This window comes from Arachis hypogaea, chromosome 19, assembly GCF_003086295.3.
Source record: "Arachis hypogaea cultivar Tifrunner chromosome 19, arahy.Tifrunner.gnm2.J5K5, whole genome shotgun sequence".
Lineage (NCBI taxonomy): Eukaryota > Viridiplantae > Streptophyta > Magnoliopsida > Fabales > Fabaceae > Arachis > Arachis hypogaea.
The window spans coordinates 11076547-11098695 of NC_092054.1; the positions used below are offsets into that span (position 1 = coordinate 11076547).

The window sequence follows — 22149 nt, forward strand, 5'->3', positions numbered from 1 at the left end:
GCATGTGCATTGTTAGTGTGTGGTGTAGTAATGAGTGCAATAGTGTGTGAGAAAATTAGTAAGTACATTGAACTTGAGAAATGTTCATTTGAATCTGTGAGTGTGGTATGTGTGGGTGATTGCAAATGATGTGTGGATGGTGTATCATATTAAAAAAGATCAATGCATTGTAGAGTACGAGTGGGTACCGCAGAAATATCAGTACTAGTGGAATGTAAAAATGGAAAATGAATTTCACAAAAAGTTACATTTCTAGATATAAAAATTTCCTTTAATTTTAAATCTATAAGTCGAAAACCCTTTGTTACAAATTTAAAACTGAGAAAGTTATTTTCCTGGCTCTTGGATCTAATTTTGTTCTTGAATGTGTTGATGTGGAGGCATATACAAGAGAACCAAATACTCTTAAATATGAAAGATTAGTTAAGTTATCATACAAAAGCTTATAAGCACTAGCATTATCCAGTTTAGTGCTAGACAGTCTATTAATTAGGTGAATAGCATGAGCAACTGTATATTGCCAAAAACACTGTGAAATTCCCAATTGAAATAACAGTGCTCTAGCAACACCTAAAATATGCTGGTGTTTTTACTCTATAATTCCGTTTTGTTCTGGTGTTTCTATACAAGAAGTTTGGTGTAAAATGCCTGTCGATGCATAAAAGAATTTTAGAGTGAATTTTGACCCATATTGTCAGTCCTTAGACACTTAAACTTGTTTTTCAAATTGTACTATGACAAAATTTACAAAATTAGTAACTAATTGTGATGCCTCAAATTTGGTTTTCATAAAAAAAAATCCAAGTGAATCTTCTCTTACCATCCACCACAGTAAAAAAATACCTATGTCCTTTATTAGAAGGGACAAAAATGGGACCCAAGATATCCATATATACTAATTTAAAACGATCTTTTATTTCAGTTGTACTAAGATCAAAAGATAATTTCTTTTGTTTTGCAAAATGACATGAGTCACAAGGAAGTTTTGAAGCAATACAATCTATAAAAGGATAATATTTCTTCAGTAAAATCAGTTTATACATGGGTATGTGTCCTAATCTAAGATGCCAAATGTTGTTGTGCTCAGTGTATGAAGGTGCTGCGGGATGAGTAGTAGTCGTAATTGCTGCCAATGAAGCTTGCTTTATTGGAGGAGGGGAAAGTGAGAGAATTCTGGTTCTCTACTAATTGTATAGGACCCTTCTCTACACTTAGCAATGCCAATCATTTTCGATCTGGATTGATCTTATATCTCACAATACTTATCATCGATTAACAGTTGACAATATAAGTTTGAGGTTAATTTTGATATAGAGATTAGTTTGAAATCAAAGGAGGAAATGTACAAAATATTTTTGAGAAAAATTTTTTAGAAAATGTGATTATGCCAATGATGGTGCTGACAGTTTTGGTCCCATTTGGCAATATCACATTGATTGGAGCAATATTTTGAAATCTTGAAAAAAATTTTAAGTCGAAAGTCACATAATCTGTTGCACCGGAGTCAATGTGTAAAATCCCGAATTTTAAAAAGTTATTAATAAATTATTTATGATTTATTATATTTAGTTAAGATTATAGTTTTAGAGATTTTTATATATAAATTGAGTAAATTCTTATTTATTATTTAGAGTCCTTATAAATGAAAAATAATGAGTATTTTATATGTCTTAATTTTAATATATAAATTTTTAACCTTATTCTATAAATAAAGAAAAATTAATTTTACTTATCTCTAATTTTTTTTAAATTGGTATTTAACTGAAAATTATTTAAAGATTGGTAATTGAAAGATATTTTTATTAATAGATATTTTATATATTTAATTTGATTTTTATGATTATCTTACTTCTTATTTGTTTCATAAAAATTACATATTACCTTTATTTTAAAAATATCTAACCCAACCCTAATTTTATCTAAACCTAATTTTCTACCCTAACTCACCCTCACTCTTCTCCCAGCGCCGTAGCCTTTCCCCGTACCCTAACACTCATTAGCTTCACTTTAGATAATAAGAAAAGAAAGAAAGAAGAAAAGAAAGGAAGAGGGAAAGAAGGAAAGGGAGAGGAAGAGAGGGAGACCCGTGAGAGAGGGAGAGTGCCAGGGGAGGAGGAGCTGTCCGCACCGCCACCACCCGGCTCGCCGTCGCCGCTAATCTAGTCCACCATGGAGCTGCCATCGAGACACAAAACGCCTTTACCACCGCTTTATTCTGGCATCCTTCCTGAGCACGATAACTTCCTTTTTCGGAACTCTCAGTGTTAATGTTCTGTTAAAGTTTGTTGACGAGGTTGAGATCTTGATTACCTTACGGTCGAGCTCCGAGGTTTGCATGTCAAATTTTAGGTTGCCGTTGAACCACCAGAGTTTCTAGGCTGCTGTCGGAGCTACCGTCGAGACAGCTCGGGATTGCGGCTGCTCAATTTTGCTGCTACTGTAAGGTTGCGTTTGTTTTTAGAGATAGAACAGAACATGACACTGAGACTGAGACAGAGACAATAGGCCGGAGACATTAAAAATTATTGTTTGTGTATTGTGTTTGGATATGATGGACAAGACACTAATGTTGTAATATCCAGTATTATGTTTGGATACACATGGAAACACATGGACAAGACTAAAATATTAAATAAAATTACTAAAATAGACATCCCTCCCCTCCTTCCCTGTATCTCTAATCCTTGCCCTCCATAACCCTTCGCTAAACTCTTCTCACTCTCTCTGGTGGACTACTCTTCAACACATCGCATTCCGTTTTACCATACCTCTCTTGATTGCAAGAATGTTGTCATTGTTCCCATTCTCACGAATCATGTTAAAGTACACTCTTCTTCAAATCCCAAATTTTGTTCCTCACTCTGCTCTCGGTCTTTGCTTCCCTCCAACTTCATCCCTACACTCTCACTTTCAGCCCCAATCACTTGATGAAGCTGTTGATTCCTTCACTCGCATGCTCTTTATGTGTCGCCCTCCATCCATCCTTCAATTCCTCAAGATTTTGGGATCTCTTGCCAGACCAACCATTGCCCACCGCCATTTCCCTTTTTCAGCAATTGCAATCCAGGGTAATCGCTCCCAACTTATTTACTTTGAATATCTTAATCAATTGTTCCTGCGGAATGGTTTGGATCACTCTTGTTGTCTCTACTTTTGCAAAGATTTTCAAGAGTGATTTTCAGCCTTATATCGTAACATTGACAACAATCATCAAAGGTCTCTGTCTATGTGGTAACGCTGAAAAAGCACTGCACTTTCATGACAAAATGCTGGCTCATGGATTTCATTATTAGTTTTATGAGCACTTCCATGCTGGAACACTATATTTTATACAATAAGAAATTTGTTATTGAAAAATAGACAGTGTTGTGAATCATCTTTGTTATTGATTATTGTTTCTAGTTATAATATTTGAGCTATATCTAGAATGGCTATGTATGTGTATGTGGATGAGCTTCATCATGAATGAATTTGGGTAATGTTTCCTATATTGTCTTTGCTGCAAGAAATGCTACTATCCCATTGGTCATATTTTACTGAAGAAAGAATAAAGACAGGGTTGATTGTTTACTCAAAATCAAACTCATGTAAATATACATCATTAGTTAAACCCTTAAAAGTGGGTAATTAAGGAGCTAATGCTTAGCAATATTCATAATAGTTAGAGTTGGTTGGGAGTTACGAGATTCTACTATTTTGTGCGGTTCTTGTTAGCTTGTTGCCCCCCACTATAAAGAAAATATCTTCTATATATTCTTCTAATTATCATATCATCAAATCAATAATTCTTTCATTGATTTAGCTTCTGCAAATTTCAATCTTTTTCTGTCATTCAAAGCCAAACTGAGCAAAGTTTCATGTAAGTGCAATATTAAATTTTGATCAAAATTTACTACCTGGATACTATTATTAGTACTTGACTATATGAATTGAGCTTATCATGAAATTTAGGTGAGTTTGGTTTTACTCACGTGGTGGTTTCATTAAATTCTGCTAGCAAAATTTCATGGGTGAGTTGGTGTGGAATGTGGAGGTAACTACTCACCCTTTGGCCAGTTTCATTTATTATGCAGGTCTAGTTCCAGAGTTTCAATTGTTACTTTCGAGTACTAATAACTCCATTTATGATAATGGGGTGAAAGAAACCTTTTTGCACCCACCCATTTTGTGCAACAAATGCTATTTTTATATGTGTTGGTTGATATGTTACCGACAGTGATTCGTGTGATGTTGGAGAATATTCATAAACAACATTAACAAAATTGAAAGGTTGTGGCTTTTTGAGTAAAAGGGACTTTCTTGTGTTTTTTTCCTTTGGAGATGCAAAGAAGATGGAGAAGAAAAGAGAGATTGTGGAGTATAGGGAGAGGCTGGACAACACTCTTGCCTCACCTCATATGACAAATTATCACATGCTCAAAAACCTTGTTCAGACTCAACTCTTGCATTCTTCAAAACAACAAGGTACTAAGAGCATTCCTTAGCCATATTTGCTTTGTAATGATTGAATGTTTATTAGTACTATAGTTGATGAGTATTTCTGAATATAGTAAAGGGTCTAGTACAAGTACACTATCACACACTGATTGGAAAGTATGCTATCTACACTATAACTATGCTATATTTTTATTGTCCATCCTTTTAGATATAGAACTTGAAATCAGTAATTTGCATTGTTGTAATTTTACTTCTTTAAACAGATAAAATAGGATAATGAAGAGTTTCGTGTTATATATCGCGAAGGGCCAGAGGGAACTCTGTTTCAAGTGGCCTTATATTATTGTCCATTATGTTCATATCCATCTCAGTTTGAAAGATTCGTGTCATCCATTTAATTTGGTAATTTTGACAGTTGTTAATCTAACACTGGTTGATCTTCCTACCAGAATTCTACCAAGGTGAAGGTGTCGAAAGCTTAAGGTGAAGAAAGAAAATTCCTAGAAGAAAATGAGCTAAGGGAAAAGAAGAGAAAAGCAGCAGCATGAAGGTTATGAAGAAAGGTCTTGGGGGGCCAATTGCTGGTGGATAGCTTGTCATCTAATAATCTCATAGGCTCATAGACATCAAGGCTAGCAACTGTAAATTTTGATGAAACTTTAGATTTGAGCGTGTACATGATAGAGCTAGATATTTTTGTGCTACTCTCCTCATGTGACTTTATTATTGTCATTTCATCATTTCTAGTAGGGGTGGCAAAGCGGGCTGGCCCGCCCCAACCTGCCCCGCCCCGCCTAGGCCTGCCACATAAACGGGGCGGACCGGCCCGCCCCGCCAACTAAAATGGGTTCAAAATGCTAGCCCGCCCCGTTTTATGGCAGATTGGCGGGCTAGCCCGCTTGACTCTTTTTTTTTTTTTTGAAAAATAAAATTCATTAAAATTAACCAAAAAATAATAATTAAAAAATTAAATACAAATAAAAAATAGTCAAATTATAATATAATTTTTTTACTATTTTTTTTAATTTTTAACTTCAATAAAATTGTTCAAAATAATATTTGTCAATAGAATCATATTTATTTTAAAAAATAAGTCACATAATTTGAGCATATATACAAAATTGTAAAATAAAATAAATAAAGTTAATAACTCAAAAAAGAATAAAAACAAAAAATGAAAAAAAAGTGTTTAAAAATTCTATAATTATTAATTTTATAATAGTAATCACTCTTTTATTTAATTAAAAAAAAAGAAAATAAAAATCTTCGGCCCGGCGGACCGGCCCGCCCCGCCCCGCCAAAACCCGCCAATTTGGCGGTGCGGGTTTGGCGGGTTTTTTTAATTTGGCGAGCTCCAATTCCTAGCCCGACCCGCCTTTTTTAGCGGGTTTAGCGGATCGGCCCGACGGGCTCGACCCGTTTTGCCACCCCTAATTTCTAGCGAGTACTTTTGCACATGATTAACATAAATAAAGTTATATTCTGCACAGTTGACTAAAAATTCTAATTGAACATAAATAAAAAAAACATTTGCAAATTGAAGAAAAAAACTAAAATTAATTAAGCACCCATTTTGAACAAGTTTCTGTAGTAACATAATTAAAACCAATACTTAAAACTAATTATGCACTAACATCAACAAAATCTTGCATTCAAATTTATACATGTTTGAACCTAAATCTGCACAAAATGAAATGATAACTCTAAAAGAGATTAACTCTAATTCTAAGTATGCAATATAGCTCTAATAAATCCGGCTTTCTGACTATTTCCCAATGACCAAAATATTTTTTCCAGTTGAGGATTTGTGGAGAACTTGAGTGCAATAGAAATAACTTCATCATCAGTGAATCCAAGTTCGCTAAGTATATCACCAGCCTTTTTTTCCTCACGAGTGTTTACCATAGCTTGGGCAAAAGCATCCAAACGCTTTCCCTGTTGATCGAACACAAATTTCAGCGTGTCAGTTAACTCCTTCATCATCTTAGTATCCTTTGCCGCTTTAAATGAGGAAGGCTTCTTTCCTTGTTTCTTCCCAGAAGATGAAGCCACAGAATTTGATTGTTGGAGTAGAGATTCACTGCAATCATGGTTTGAGTTAAAGATATCCGTATCTTCTTCGTCCATTTCTTCATACCCATTCATTTGCACTTCTTCTTCAGCGTCATTGTCGCATACAGCAGCATCCCCATTTGCTATTTCCTTACAAAATATTTTTTCCAAGCGCATATAAAGGGGAAAAGGCTTTCTTGGAGTATACAACCTTACTCCTTGTTTCTAGAAAAAATAAAAAATAAAAGATCAACAAAGAAGGACAGACTATCAAGTAGAATAAAATTAATTCAACAAAATCAAACTTGTAAACCAACCTTCATATAAGCAGCTAGGATCTCTTTGTTGTCCACAACCACACATTGCTTCACATCATCCCATCCAAAATCGCTACAGGCTGCCATGTCAGTAGCAAATTGATATTTCTCTTTCAACCTCTTAACCTTGTTTTTGCAATGAGTTATTTGAAAACCACCACCTGGAAACCTCTCATTCATTTTTGTAGCAAGTTTCTCAAAAGATCCAGGCCTAAATTGACCTGCATCAACTATTCTTCCTTCAATGACAAGCTCATCCATAAAACCAACAAATACCTCTGTCTCTTCATCAGTCCAAACATGTCTATCCATTTGTCCCTACAATCTATATTAACTCAATAAAAATTTAATTGAACATCCTAAGCATATCATGACATTATCTTTATAATGTATCAATACAATATATTTAAATAAAATACACATAATAATTCAAATAAAATACACATATAATGTATCAATACAACACAAAAGCATATCATAAGCATATCATGACATTATTTTTATAATGTATCATTAGAATACAAAATCAAACACAACAAACTATCATAATAATTCAAATAAAATACACATACAAGAAATAAACCAACTAATTAATTCGGCTATGCATCCACTCATTCTACATTTCATGTGCTAAGTTGTCCCGCCAAACAGTCTATTCATTGCTGCCCTCTACACTGTCAATAATTTCATCGTCGCCATCTTGGTTATCATCATGCTCCTCTCCAATAAGCACTTGCTCATTCTCAAGTGATATGTCCTCCTCAGGATCGGAGTCCATATTAAGCCGAATAAAATTTTGTAATAAACAACAAGCAATAATTATTCTATTTTGTCTTGATTTGCTAGAAACAAGGACTCCTCAAAATTGCCCATCTCTTCTTCAATAAACCATAACAACGCTCAATAATGTTCCTAGCTGAAGAGTGCTTCTTGTTAAAATATTCTCGAAAGTTTCTAGGCGCATTTCTACCATAGGCCCATTCTTGTACGTGGTATCGAGTATGCCTATATGGTGCTAGAAACCCCTTGCAATTAGTATAACCAGCATCCACTAAATAATAATTCCCTATAAATCAAAAGAGACACGTTATGAGGATTAAGAAAATTGTATGAATTAAAAATTTTGAAGTGTTTTTGTTACCTAAAATTTAACTATTACATACCAATTGGTATCTTGAGGTTATTACGACGTGAAATTGCATCTCTAAGGACTCTTGAATCCGATGCGGATCCTTCCCATCCACTAAGTACGTACACAAAATTCATATCTCAATTGCATACGCTTAGGACGTTGGTTGATATTTTACCCTTTCTTGTTTTGTATCTTGATTTATCTTCTTCAGGGACAATCACATCTATATATGTTCCATCTAATGCTCATAGACAGTTCTAAAGCAAAGAAATTGAAGGTTCAAAACTATCTCTATACCATATATAATACAAAACCACAACCGCGTTTCTTCATTAGACATACCTTGAACCATTTCCATCGGGGATCTATGTAGTCATCTGGAACAGGAACAGGCTTTGCAAACAACAGGGTTTGGACACATATTACCGACGACAAAACTTTATTAAAGTACTTACTTATTGTTTCTCTTGACCTATAAAATCTAACTTGGAGTGTGCGATTCTTTTTATGATGAGCTAAAATTATTAAAAATATAATCACTTGCTCAGGTATATTTACATGACATTCATCACTTAATCCACCCTGAACTTTAAGTAACTCACATAATCTTCCTAATGCATCTACGCTCATCCTTAATTCCCAAATACAATTTCTATCGCCTCCTCCTATGATGCGGCTTAACACATTCCGTCTTAAGGGATTAGTATTAATTTCTCTATTCCTAATCAACAAATGTCTCCTTCTCTTATTTCTCAAATAAAAAAATGCAAACATCAAAAATAATATTGTGGCTGTCTCAAGTTCAACCTGAATCATAAAATAAAAAAAAAAGAAATTGCCTAAATTGTTCAGATTGGTCCAATAGTTCCATTCTTCCCTAACAACAGATAAAAAATATAAATCGTAATTTATTATAAAATAACATAAATACTAAAAATAATCAATAAGAATAAAAATAACAACATCACCGACTAATTATTTTATTTTTGCATTCAAATAAATAAGAAGAGTTCAATATAATTTTTTTGCATTCCTTATTCCATTCTGAACAAAATATGTTCAATCATTCATTCACAGTAGGATTGTATAAATTAAAAATTTTGACACCAGAAAGAATTTCATGTCCATATTCAATTTTTATATTTTCAACTCACAAATAATATAAACAAATAAAAATAAAAGAAGCCAGAAGAACCCAATAATTTAAAGTAAAAAAATGCAAACGAAAATAAGAAGCAAAGAGGAAAGGCATAGTTATATACCTGCGTGACTGAGAAAGAGAAGAACACGTGAATTCCAAAAGTTGTGACAAGCTCTAATAAATAATTTGCTTCTGAAATGTTGTAGTTAAATTAGTTGAGCAAAAAAAATGAAGAGGAGAAGCAGTAAAGAAGAAGAAAAAGAAACAAAAAAAAAAAGAAAGAAGAATAAGATGAAGTACTAAACAACAGAACATCGGAGAAAGAAGAGAAATAAGAAGAAGAAGAAAGAGACAGAGAGAAAGAAGAGAAAGAGAAGAGACAAAGAGCTAGACCTGGGAAGTGAAACGAAAAAAGAATCCGAAAAAGAGAAGGAAGAAGGAGAGACGAAACAGAGAGCATGGGAAAGATTACCTCGGAGGAGAAGGCTGCTGCACAACACATAAAATTAGGGCTTATGATATGATTTTAAAAATGGTAACAATGGAATAATAATAATATGTAGGGATAAAATGGGAAAAAATTTTCATTAAAAAATTTGTGTCCACTTTGTTAATTTCCGTGTCCATCATTGTCCTTCATAAAAGAGTAGACACAAAAATTAAAAAAACTGTTCCAGAGACAATATGTCCACTGTCTATGTCTCTGCTACCAAACACGTTTTAAACATTTAATGTCCATGTCTTTGTGTACTGTCTCCAAAAACAAACGCTACCTAAGTGTACTCTATTTCGAATCCTCGCCTTTAGTTTTCTGTTATACGTTTTAAGTTTTCGGGATGTTAACGTTTTTAGGAATTTGAAACCGAGTTTGCATGTAGTGATTGAGGCTGTTTCTGCTATTGATAAAGCAAGCGGAGCTGAGGTTTCAGTTGCCGTTGATTACGAGTCGAGAGGAAAATATTTCTTTGACATGTTTGGGTTATGGTTTTGATTTATCGAGGTAGGGGTATTTTTCAGAAAACTATACTTTATAAATTGGAATTATTATATATGGGTAGTTATGTGAGAAAATGTACTTCTAGTAATTGTATATATCTTATGTATTGCTTGATTGACTTGGATGGATATAAATGCTTGTTTGATTGGATTACTGTTTGGTTTGTGAAACGGACGGTTCTTGAAGCGTTTCTTTAAAGTTTTTTCTTTACAGTTTTGAAGTTGAGTTTAATCCATTGTAAATGAAGTTGCTTCTTAAAATATGAATTTTTTGGAATTAGTCTGATCTTAAACTGATTTGGTTTTGAACCCGTGGAAGGGGTTATGGAAAGATTTGGTTGGGACCTGAAAAAGGTGGCAAAGTCCAAGTTTTAGAGGAGATGCTGCTGAATTTTCATGAAATTTAAGATTTTGTTTTAAAATGTGATTTAGAAAAGATGAATTTGAGAGGTTCTATTGCTTGGTTCTTGATTATTAAGAAATAGATATTTCGAATTTAATCTGTTTATGGAAAGTTTTTGTTTTAAGAACGATTTAAATATGAAAGAACCTATGTTTTGGAGTTTGATTAAAGAAGTACTTTTAGAAACGTTTCAGTGGATTTTGAAAGAAATTGAACTTTGATTAATTAAGTTCGTTTTGCTTTTAAAATACTCTTTAACTTTTGATTTAACAATATTAAACAGTTCTGGGCCTTTGAGAAGGTTACCGATTTAAGAATGAAATGGAATTGATTTGGAACTTAATGTTTTCAACATGCTTTGGTTTTGGTTTTAAATCTCCATTTTAATTTATTTCAATAATTTTGGTTTTAAAATTTGTTTCATTTTCACTATTATTTTGCATGCCTTGGTTTTCGTTTTAAGTCTCTATCTCAATTGACTTCAAATTTAGTAACTATGATTTCATAGATTTCTAAAGAGTTTAAGAAATGAGGCAAGTTATTCTTTCCTAGAGTCTTCAGTCTTTACCAAGGTTCTTAATTAATAATTCTAATTTAAAATAGTCAAGTGAATGATTTAAAATTGAAGGATTGAGTCTTTTCAAAGAAAATTCCCTTTTGAGGTGATATTTGAAAGTCTTTTGGAAGTTTTGGGAAATGTCAGATATAGTGACTAAGTCTTGAAAGAGAATTGGATTATGAGCTTGAAATGATTTGAGAAATTGAGGATTTTAAAGTGAAGACTGAAATGGATTGATCCTGGTTTCAAAGTAAAGAGATTTGAGAAAAAGGTGACTTATGGCTTGAATGATGACTGGTTTGATATGAATTGTTAATGAAGTGAGGAAATGATGATGGATGAATGATTATGAATATTATTTGGCTTATGCACTCAAATGATCTGAGATACGAGTTTTTCTGGGTAGAGTATCGTGGCTTGCCACTACGTGTTCCAAGGTTGAGACTCGATACTCTGTTGACCCTACGTCGTAAGGGTGACCGGGCAAGTATAAATTCCCGGGAATTGATAACCTCCATTGAGTAAAGTTATATATGAATGTATGAATTATAAATGAAATGAGAAAAAAACTATGCATAGACTCATGGGATGTGCGATGGGGGAGAGTCCAAGGGTTTCAGACTTGTCGGGTTGGCTTGATAACCGACAGATGAGCCTCATCAGCCATAGGACATGCAGTCATCATATGCATCTATGTGACATTGTTTGGGTGTGCATATTGTACTTGGTTTGCCTATATGAATAATTATATTTAATTGCTAATTGCTCTACTTGATGTAACTGCTTGATTGTGTTTGAACATTCTTACTTGTGTTTATGACTTAAAATTGGTTGGATTGTGGCGGATTGATTGTTGATTGAATTGTTTGAGCTTAGGGCCGTGGTTGATTATGAGATGGGCCGAAGGCCATGTTTGATTTGAGTTTTTGGTTTAGAAGAGTATGAAAAACTAAACTGGTTCAGCATAGACTTAATGAACCTATGCTTGGAACAACTCGGTCATTCATACTGTCTAGAAAAAACTTTTTAAAAAGGCTTTTGGATTTTTTAAGAATTAACGGATTTCAAATCTATTATTTTGAAAAGATGCATAAGGCAGTCATTAATCACTGTAACGGTTTTATTTTCACGTATTTTATTATAATAATTCTGTAGCCCTATAGTGAGAACCCTTTTGAGGACGATGTTCTCACTCCCCTACAGGTGTTTCCTTTTCAGGATATGGACGAAAAGTCACGAAGAGTTTATCCTATTTTCTATTTATATGATTTATTGTATTGTTTTAGATATTATGTTTTTTCTCGCCTTTATCTTTATACATTTTGTAAGAGGGATAGGAATTATATTAGGTAATGCTTGTAAGTCAATATTAATAATATATATATATATATATATATATATATATATATATATATATATATATATATATATATTCTTTGTAAGTATTGTAATTTGTATTAAAAGTATGGATGTACGTTTTGAAAATACGTGTTAAGTTTGAACAGACTCATATTTTAGTGTTAAATAATTTAAGAGTCGTCGTAATACCCGAATTATCAGAATGGCGCAGCCGGAAGCGTGACATTTTGATAGTTGGGGTGTTACACAATGACCTATAGTGCAGATTTTGGAGTGATAATGTTCAAAATTCTCGTATTAAAATGTAATGTAATGATTTTACTTGGAGTGGAGGTTTGAATGGAATTAGTCAAAATTTGGTTTGCATTATGAGGTTGTTGTTGCACACTGTTGTCTTTGATCAATTCTAACGAGGCAAATCTTTGTTCTGGAGGAAACTCAGATTTTGATGTTCCAATATTCTCTTGCAGATAATTGAGCTTGGATTGTTTGTCATTGAGCATACCTCAATGATCACGTGATTGATTGTGGTGTTATGTTCCTGCCGTTGCTAGAAATGGGAGGAGCACCCATACTTCTTATAGCACATCTTCTGTGTGGCCGTACTTGTTGCAATGAGAGCATGCCATTGTAGTTCAACGACCTCTACTAAAATAAAGGTTTGATTGATCTTGAATTAGACTTGTGTTGCTTTTCGAAATTTGAAATTGAAGATTCGTGAGTCGATGGAGGAAATTGACATTGCTTTGATTGTCAAAATCACCACTCGAGAATCTGTTTACCATGTCTGCCATTTTGAGAAACCATCACAGAGTAATAAGGATTTAGATCTTCTTCTTCCTTCCTACTCGTTAACTGAAACAATTATGTTCACTAAGAAAGAATCATGTGAACTAACCTCTCATCAAACTCTATTCGATGAGATTCAGGGAAGAGGTAAGAAAGGAAAAAAGAAAATGTCGAAGTAAAAATAAGTGAAAGAAAGAAAATGACATCATTGGCAATTCACAACTTTTTAATTCGAACCACACTCACCACACAATGAAAAAAAAATCTGATGTCATAAACTATTCAAACTGTGATATTAATGGTTTGATGAGTGAAAATTGAGAAAGAAAAAAAATGATTCTTCTCATTTTTTTAAAAGAAAAATGTAATTAACCTTATGTACTCCTTATGTACTCCTATTATAATTAATTACCATCAATATTAAACTAATAAAAAAATTTAAATAGCTCACTAAGCTCTAACTAATTGCATTTATACCAAATTTTTTGTGTTTTACTGTTGTTGATGTTCAATTAGAATTTCCTCCGCATGTTCATGTAAGATAAGGAACTTGGAAGTTGGATTCCAATAAGCCTGAGATACTTTTACCAACTGAAAACATTTCTCATTTGCCGTAGCCTTCAAACAATGGTAGACGTGAGTTAAGAGTTACAAAAAAACTCATCAATATCACTCACTAAATCATAAGATTTTACTTCCCTTCATATTTGAAAGTGAATTTTCCCTCTCGTAAATGCAGAAGCATGATGATTTAATAGGTTGTGGAGATGATTCAGTAGATTTTAACATAGAATGTAATGACTGGGATAAAGTGTTCATGATTCAGATGATATGGATGGCTGGGAGAGAGTTCAATGAGGATTCCGACGAGGAGGATAAGGATGGGATATGAGGAACGGATCTGAAGAAGGAGGTAGTGGACCACTTCATCCGTGGAATACACTAAATTATACCGTAGCTCTTATTCATGCCCTTCCGGTGGAAGATCGTGCTACACTGCAGCGAAGGGAAAAAAATTTTGTAGTTAATTTTATGTACTCTTTATGTACTCCTATTATAATTAATTATTATCAATATTAAAAAAAAAAGCTAGATAACAAGTTATATTTACTGCTTTTTATTGTTCTGCTGTAATCAAATAAATTGATAAATACATAAGACTAGATTGCAAAAACAGGAAACTTGGATGATGATAGTATAACAAGGTTTTATTTTGAAAATTAATTGAAAGTTTTCTCATGCAAACATGCCATTTTAGACAAAAGTTCCATGATGAAATTTGGAGAGGAACATGCTACACAGACATTCATGAGGAGACAATAAACTAGTTAATAGTCTAATAACAGTGAATATTAATTAGGAGTAGCCAATAATTAGCTATGGTGTGTCTCTGGTATAAGACTCAAAATTTTTGAAAAATCTTATTATAAGTTAATTTTAATTTATTTGTTCAATAAAAAATTTAACCTCAAAAATTAATGTAAGATCCAAAATTTTTGAAAAATCTTATTATAAGTTAATTTCAATTTATTTATCTATTAAAGAATTTAACCTAAAAAATTATTTTATTAAAGATAATTAAAACAAATTTTGATAAATTAAGTTTAAAATAAATTAAGGTTTTTATGAGATTTTATCATTATTGACTATTTTCCTATTTACAATTTAAAGTTTTAGAAATTTGAAAATAATGAGGTTTTGACTATTTAAATTAGAATTCTTATCCAATTTTATAATTATCGAGTTATTTTCTATTTTTAAATTATAAAGTTTAGTAGTTGTAAAATAATAAGAAGTTTATATTGCTCTAGTTTAAATAATTGAGATTTTAGAATTTAATATTTTAATTTTATAAACAAAAAAAATAAATTATATTATCTCTAATTTTAAATTAGAATACTTGATTAAAAGTCAATTAGCAAATTGATAATTAAGTAATATTTTTAAAGTAATTTCAACGGATTAAATTAGATTTCAAATTAATAAAATATACCCTAATTTGATTAGAATTACCAAATTCTAATTAACCCAAATATTCCTAAATTAAACCTTAACCCTAACCCCTTCTAACCTAACCCTAGCCACCTATGTTTTCCTTTTAATTTTACCAAACACACGGCGGCAGCAATAGAAAAACAAAGAAAGAAAAGGGAGAAAGAAGAGGGAGAAACAGAGAAAGAAAAGAGAAGTGAGGGGAAACGGAGAAGAATGGAGAGGGAGAAGGAAGGAGAAAAGAGGGTTATGCCGTGTTAAGTTGAATTGTCGTGGTTATGAATGATTACGCTTTATTTGAGTTAGCTTGAAGTTGAGATAAGTAAATCTTGAGATTATAAAGAATGAGGTGATGATAGTGATGATGACATTGAGAATATTGACTTAAAATTCTATTTAGTTTGTATAATTGAGACATTATTGACCTTCTATCGCAAGATGTGACCGGACACTTTAACTCTCCGAATTTTTTTATGGGCATGCATGTATGAAAATTGTTAGATAGATTAGAAAGTGGAAGTTAATTTGTTAGGTGATGAATGATTAGAGAGGTAGAGAATGAAAGAATGTATCTTGAAGTTGTTATGGATGAATTTGATATCATCTTGGTTGGTTTTGGATTGAGAATTTTGAAAAACTAGAGGATTTGAATTTTTAGTAAAATCAGAATTTTAACCAACTTCGGTGGGTCATGATTTGGCTCTCGCAATTTGGATTTGAGTGAACTTTGTCTTAAATTGAAGGTGATTATAAGAACTTTAAAACGGTTTAAAGATGAAGAAAAACAGAATTTTATAGAGAAAGTTATGAATGTTGAAAGTTAGGTATAAAAAACTGAACTCTAAGATGTTGCAGAAAATCAGAATTTCTGGTTTGTGTGTCCACACACACTATCGTGTGCACGCACAGAGCAAAGCGTGTGTTGAGACTCGTGCGTATGCATGAGGGGTGTGCGCATGCACACCCTGGGATTTTCGCAAGTTGGGCGTATGCACACTATGGTGTGCACGCACACGTTGGGGATTTGTTCTGGTCTGTGCGTACGCATAGCAATGATGCATACGCACAAGCCTTTTTTATACAAAATTCTATTTTTAACTGTTTGATCTTTCCGGTAAGCTTGTAAATTTTCGTAACACTTGTTTAAGATTTCCTAGCTAGTGTTAGGGTATGGGACGAGCGAGAGTGTATTGGATGAATTAAATGAGTATTTTATTTTCGGTTATGAGTCTAGAACCGGTGGAATAGAGGATAGAAGAGTTAGAAATGAGACTAAATGAGATTGAGACATGAGGATGATGGTTTATGTTTAAGGTGTGATGAGGAGGATGATTGAGTATGAATGAGATATGACGATAATGGTTTATGATTAAGATATAATGAGGATGATTATGAGAAAATGATGAGGATGATGATTGAGTATGAATGAGGTATGGTGATGAATGATGATGATTATGATTATGAACGGAATGAAATACAATTGAGAAAGAGGTTGATAATGGAATTAACTCTAATTAAGATGTACGCATTTGAGTAGATGCAGTGGAGTTGATAATGGAATTAACTCTGATTAAGATGTACGTGTTTAATTGAAAATCTTGCAAGGATCGTGGTGGTGTACCAGTCGTAATGGTGGAGATCGTGGTAGTTTACCATCCACTGGTTTTCAATAGGACGATATCCGGGTTAGCTACCGGATGTGTCGGGTTCTGACAAAGTAACCGACACGTGAGCTCATCATCAATAGGGCAGACATGCATCATCTGCATTTGATTGAGTTGTTTGAGTTTGCTACTTGTCATGATTTTGTTTACTTGTACATATTAAATGACTATATATTAAATGACTATATGCTAATTGCTTTATTTGAATTTACTTGTGTATTACTTGATTGCCTTACTTGTATTTGTATATTTGAGAGGTCTCTGATGCTGGTATCGGTTGACGCTGAGAGCTGTTCTCCTTGGTGTTTGGAGGACTATGGAACTTAGAGAAAGATGAGTTAGATTATAATTTTCTATGATAGTTGCTTGATTACGGATTGGCAAGAACTTAGGATGGAAATAATGACGTGTGAAGTTGAAGATTGCTTAGTGAGTTTCTTGTTATCTTATTTTGTATTTATTTGACATTTTTACTTTACTTGAAACCCATGAATTAGGGATTTTCATTCCGTATATATCCACTATTTTTTAGATGCAGGTCTTGGTGCTCCGTAGTGAGTTGGAGTTCGTCTAGAAGACGGTGAAGTTATCTTAAGTTCTGTATTTCACTTGGTTTAGATTTCTCTTTCCCCTTTTATTTTTGAAAAATATTAATGATGTGTATGTACATATTAAAATTTAGAAACTTGCCTATAGAGGCTATGTTGTATGTTTGGGAAAGATAGAAATTATTATAATCTATTTTTAATTCTATAATCCTAGCCGACATAAACTTTGTGGATCGTGACTAGTGGCTATTTTATATAATATATATATATATATATTCTGTCTTTACTCTATTATTCCTTTAAATTTTGTTTTTATTCTACTTATTCGATACGTGTGTGTTTTCGCTCACGATTTTTTTTATTCTTTTTCACGCTTCTCATTTAATAATTTCTTTTAATATATATATATATATATATATATATATATATATATATATATATATATATATATATATATTACTATTCCACCTTGAGTCATACCACCTTATGATCATTGACTTATGACTCGAGTATAAGGATTTGAATGTTAGAGTGTTACAAGCTCAACATCTGTTGTCTTCATTTGCTCAGTTGCGATTTTGCCGTCATCCGTCGCGCTTAGGAGCTTCTGTCCTTGTCTGGTCGTCGTGCTCCAAATCTCCAACCCCTTTACTCATTCACCAATCTTGTGGTCGTCTTTTTATCTTTTTGTATTTTATTGAATGATTAATTAATTATTGATTAGTTCTGACTGTTCTATTGTGCTGTTGTTTTGTGTTTTGTGCTTTTTGCATGGTGTTGTTTGTTATTGAAATATTATGCTATGTTGTGTTTATGCTTTGGGATTAATTGTGCTTAGATTGTTAAGTTAGTTAGTTCAACAAAAATTTTTGAGAACTTAGCTTTGGCATGATTGATGAATTTTGTCAATTATTTACTGTTATTTTGCAGATGATCTGGGATTGCTTTTGAAAAGTGTATAAAGCAAATTATTCACTGTGACTAGTTGATAAATAGATCATTCCTTCGTATAAACCCTATGAAATCCATGTGAATATTTTAAGGTTTATAAGATTATAAGACTTTAGTTGATGAATCATTTTAAATGTGGATGATATTTTAAGACTTATATTATATTATAATTATGTTTTAGTGTGTTTATTTATATTTTATTTATTATTTTATTATAAAATAATTTTTTAGGTTGAACTATATTTAAACTAGTTGAACTAGTAAATCAATAACTAAAATGGTTTAATAACCGGTTTGATTTTCAAAATCTTGATAATTACTAATTATTCAATAAAAAATAAAAATTGTTAGAGTGACAAATAATGAAGTATGAAAAGAAAAAAAAATATTGGTTTATTGTTTTGCTTTTTTGTTGGGCCAGAGAGCCCAGTTGAAGGGCCCAATTCCAAGTTTATGCTTCGTAAGTGAGTGACAGTGAGTAATGCGTAAAACCCTAACTTCGTCTTCTCTTGGTTCGTACGTCCCAAGTTTTTGAAGCTCCTCGAAATTTTATTTTCCGCAGCGATAGCAGCAAGACGAGGTTGCCAATATGAAGGTTTTATTCCCGAAACCCTAGTTACTGTTCATGATTCGATTTATTAATATTATTATTCTGTTTGTTCATCATTGTTTGCTCCTTTTCTTTTAGTTCAATATTGCAAATCCCACAACTGGATGCCAGAAGAAGCTCGAGATCGATGATGATCAGAAACTGTAATCATTTCTTCCTTTTGGTTATATCTTCAGTTATGGAGTTGTTAAGTTCAGTTAGACGCTAGTTAGAAGTAGATTTTAGTTTTTTTTTGGGTAGTTTTTGGTATCTGAAAGAGTTGATGAGGTATGTTCTGTAAATGAATGATCTTTCTATACTCTACTAATTCGTGAATTATTGACCATATTTGACGGATTTATTTGAAGAGATGTTTGTTAAGTAGGAATTGTGTTGTGCAACCTTCTGGTCTTCTTTTATCTGATAATATTTTGTTTATTTTAGAACTCTATTTCCAAGTGAAAAATTAGCCATCTCATCCCAAAAGTAACTAAGTGTTTACTATGAGTTCTTCCTTTACTATTGTCCCTTTGAGCCTTTCTTAGTTCGTGTACCTGGTGATCTTTTAGGCTTATATGTTTTTTAGGGAATTTGTTAGCTAAGTGAGACCATAACTCATAGAATGCAATTCAATGATCTTACTTTTACAGTTTCAAGGTTTTGTGAAATTGCTTTCTTTATTTCTTCATGCATGTCATAACCTATTAGTGTTCTGAGGTTTTTTCCCAGTTATATTCCACAAACTAAAAATATTTACGCTCTCCCCATTTATATCTCTAGTACAGTAGTACTACATGACCCCAACTGTTGCCAAAACTGTGTTTCAAGCAATATGAATTACTATTATTTACTGTCATTGGTGCTGCAACCACTTCCATTATTTTCTCATCCATGCACCCTTCTCTCAGCTATCACCTTCGGTTTATTGTTTTCCTCATATCTGTCCACGCTTTTGTCCTTAGCTATGATCAGTGGAAACCCCTGATTGCTTCTGGAATCTTGTATCACAAACTATATTGTCTATATTACCTTCCCAAACAGGAGAGAGAGACCAATTGATAGTCTTGTAATTTTAATTGATTTCCTTTTGACCAACACCAACCTAGCTGCTTCTGTTCAAGATGTTAACTATTGAGCTATTTGGCCTGTTTAAACTATTGTAATGCTCCATTGGAAATTGCAGACGAGCATTTTGGGACAAGAGGATCTCACAGGAGGTCAATGGAGATGCTCTTGGTGAGGTATGCTCTTTAGATAGAAACCTTCAAACCTGGAAATTGCTGGCCTAATATCTTTTGTCGAACGTTAATGTTGATTTGATCTTTTTGTTTATGCTACCATTAGGAGTTCAAAGGATATGTCTTTAAAATTACCGGTGGCTGTGACAAACAAGGTTTTCCAATGAAGCAGGGAGTGCTTACCCCTGGCCGTGTCCGTCTCTTGCTCCACAGAGGTAGGATTTTTCATAAAGCTTAAATTTTACTTTTGATTTTCCCTCTAGTAATGGGACTAGGAAATAAAACATGTTCTTACGGTGGAGATACATTTGGAAATAGAGGACAAACTAAAACATGAAATAAGCTGAAAAATGTTCCCGTGAAAGCAATTTTATGCCAGTCACATAGTCTCCTGAACTAATGTTGCTTGCACATCACTATGATCCATCTACGCCTTCCCTTTATCTTTCTAGTATAAAGTATTAACTGACATGTCCTCTCTGTTTCATTTACTCTTGATTGTGTAAACAGGAACTCCATGCTTCCGTGGGTATGGAAGGCGTAACGGAGAGCGCCGGAGGAAGTCTGTTCGCGGTTGCATTGTCAGCCCAGACCTCTCTGTCTTGAACTTGGTGATTGTGAAGAAGGGTGACAATGATTTACCTGGATTGACTGATATTGAAAAGCCAAGAATGAGAGGCCCAAAGAGAGCATCCAAGATCCGTAAGCTGTTCAACCTTTCCAAGGAGGATGATGTGAGGAAATATGTCAACACATATCGCCGTACCTTCACTACAAAATCAGGTAAAGTATCTGATGTCTCTTGTATGCTTTATTTGTTTTTTCATTGGATGTTGCCAGTATGATATCTCTGCTGTTGGATGCAGTAGTAGGTTTTTAGTTGCTAGAAAATACTTTAGTCCAGTCATTATTTCTATCTTTTCTGCCACTCAGCTATGTTTACTTGGTTCAAAATTTCAATAAGATTTATTCTGACCCAGGTTATTTTTTCCATGTGGCACATGTGCTTTGCTAGTGCTTCTTGTGTGTTCATGCATCAACAATACGATGGACATATGTTTTTCTTAGTATCTTCTTTTTCTTGTATGTATTATGGAATAGGATTACAAATTATTAGTAGCACAGAAGTAATGTCCCTTGTCCACTCATTCAAGTTTGACGACATAACATGCATGTTCATGAAATAGTTTGGAGTGATGATAGTGGAACCCTTTTGTATTGAAGAGATCTCTTTAAAATAATTTTTTATGGACCCTGGATATCCAATTTAATTAGGTGGTTGCAGAAAAAAGTCTGATGAATTAGAATCATAATCTGAATGATGGATGTCTTTGTTTCAGGTAAAAAGGTGAGCAAAGCTCCAAAGATTCAACGCCTGGTCACCCCATTGACACTGCAAAGGAAGCGTGCAAGGATTTCTGACAAGAAGAAGAGAATCGCAAAGGCAAAATCAGAGGCAGCTGAGTACCAGAAGCTTCTTGCCTCCAGGTTGAAGGAGCAGAGGGAACGGCGCAGTGAGAGTTTGGCAAAGAGGAGGTCCAAGCTTTCTAGTGCTGCTGCTAAAGCTACAACTTCATAAGCTACTTTAAGAGAGATATGGTGAAGCTTGGTCTTCATCCTAGTTTTGGTAGTGTCATTCCATGATGGCTGCTTCATGCTAAACACTTGCGTATTTGCTATTTGAATACATTGAGTATGTTGATTTATTAATATTGTATTCGACACTAGAACGGATTGGAAGTATTTTACCTGCTTGAATTTTATAGCAGTTTTATACATTCTAGGCTCTAGCTTGTGGTTTAGAGATAAATTAGTTTAGAAAAATACAAAGCAACCAACACCTCATGAGAATCAACACTATACTACATGGATATAAGTGTAGAATTGGATAAACAGCAAAAAAGTTACAAAACTTTATTAAATTTATAGAGAATATATGAATTCTACATAATTTTATTTTTATTTTTATCATAAAAAAAGAT

General features: G+C 33.2%; 2 protein-coding genes and 1 long non-coding RNA gene across 4 annotated transcripts; 2 read left to right on the top strand and 1 right to left on the bottom strand.

Annotated features, from left to right (window-relative positions):
- Positions 1–1992: 1992 nt before the first annotated feature.
- LOC112779701 (uncharacterized) lies at positions 1993–5141 on the top strand. 2 transcript variants are annotated; one of them, XR_011877808.1, is made up of 3 exons: positions 1995–3068; positions 4321–4464; positions 4887–5141. It is a non-coding gene; the product is annotated as an uncharacterized lncRNA (long non-coding RNA). The 2 variants fall into 2 exon arrangements; XR_011877807.1 differs by having other exon boundaries at positions 1993–4464.
- A 2507-nt stretch (positions 5142–7648) lies between these two features.
- On the bottom strand, positions 7649–8072 carry LOC112777885 (uncharacterized). Its single transcript, XM_025822269.1, has 2 exons — positions 7970–8072; positions 7649–7872 (listed from the first exon to the last, which is right to left on the bottom strand). The coding sequence occupies exons 1-2, from the start codon at positions 8070–8072 to the stop codon at positions 7649–7651; spliced, it is 327 nt and encodes a 108-aa protein (XP_025678054.1).
- Positions 8073–18802: 10730 nt separating this feature from the next.
- On the top strand, positions 18803–21943 carry LOC112776088 (small ribosomal subunit protein eS6). The gene is made up of 6 exons (XM_025820071.3): positions 18803–18935; positions 19029–19093; positions 20113–20170; positions 20274–20382; positions 20678–20950; positions 21508–21943. The coding sequence occupies exons 1-6, from the start codon at positions 18930–18932 to the stop codon at positions 21744–21746; spliced, it is 750 nt and encodes a 249-aa protein (XP_025675856.1). The 5' UTR covers positions 18803–18929; the 3' UTR covers positions 21747–21943.
- The last annotated feature ends 206 nt before the right edge of the window (positions 21944–22149 follow it).

Bases quoted from the DNA above. Each gene is read 5' to 3' on its own strand.
- LOC112777885 (XM_025822269.1), bottom strand. From the start codon at position 8,072: ATGAATTTTGTGTACGTACTTAGTGGATGGGAAGGATCCGCATCGGAT. The intron at 7,873-7,969 runs GTATGTAATAGT...TTTGATTTATAG, and splicing joins TAACCTCAAGATACCAATTG to GGAATTATTATTTAGTGGAT.
- LOC112776088 (XM_025820071.3), top strand. The intron at 20,171-20,273 runs GTATGCTCTTTA...TGCTACCATTAG, and splicing joins ATGGAGATGCTCTTGGTGAG to GAGTTCAAAGGATATGTCTT. The intron at 20,383-20,677 runs GTAGGATTTTTC...TTGTGTAAACAG, and splicing joins CCGTCTCTTGCTCCACAGAG to GAACTCCATGCTTCCGTGGG.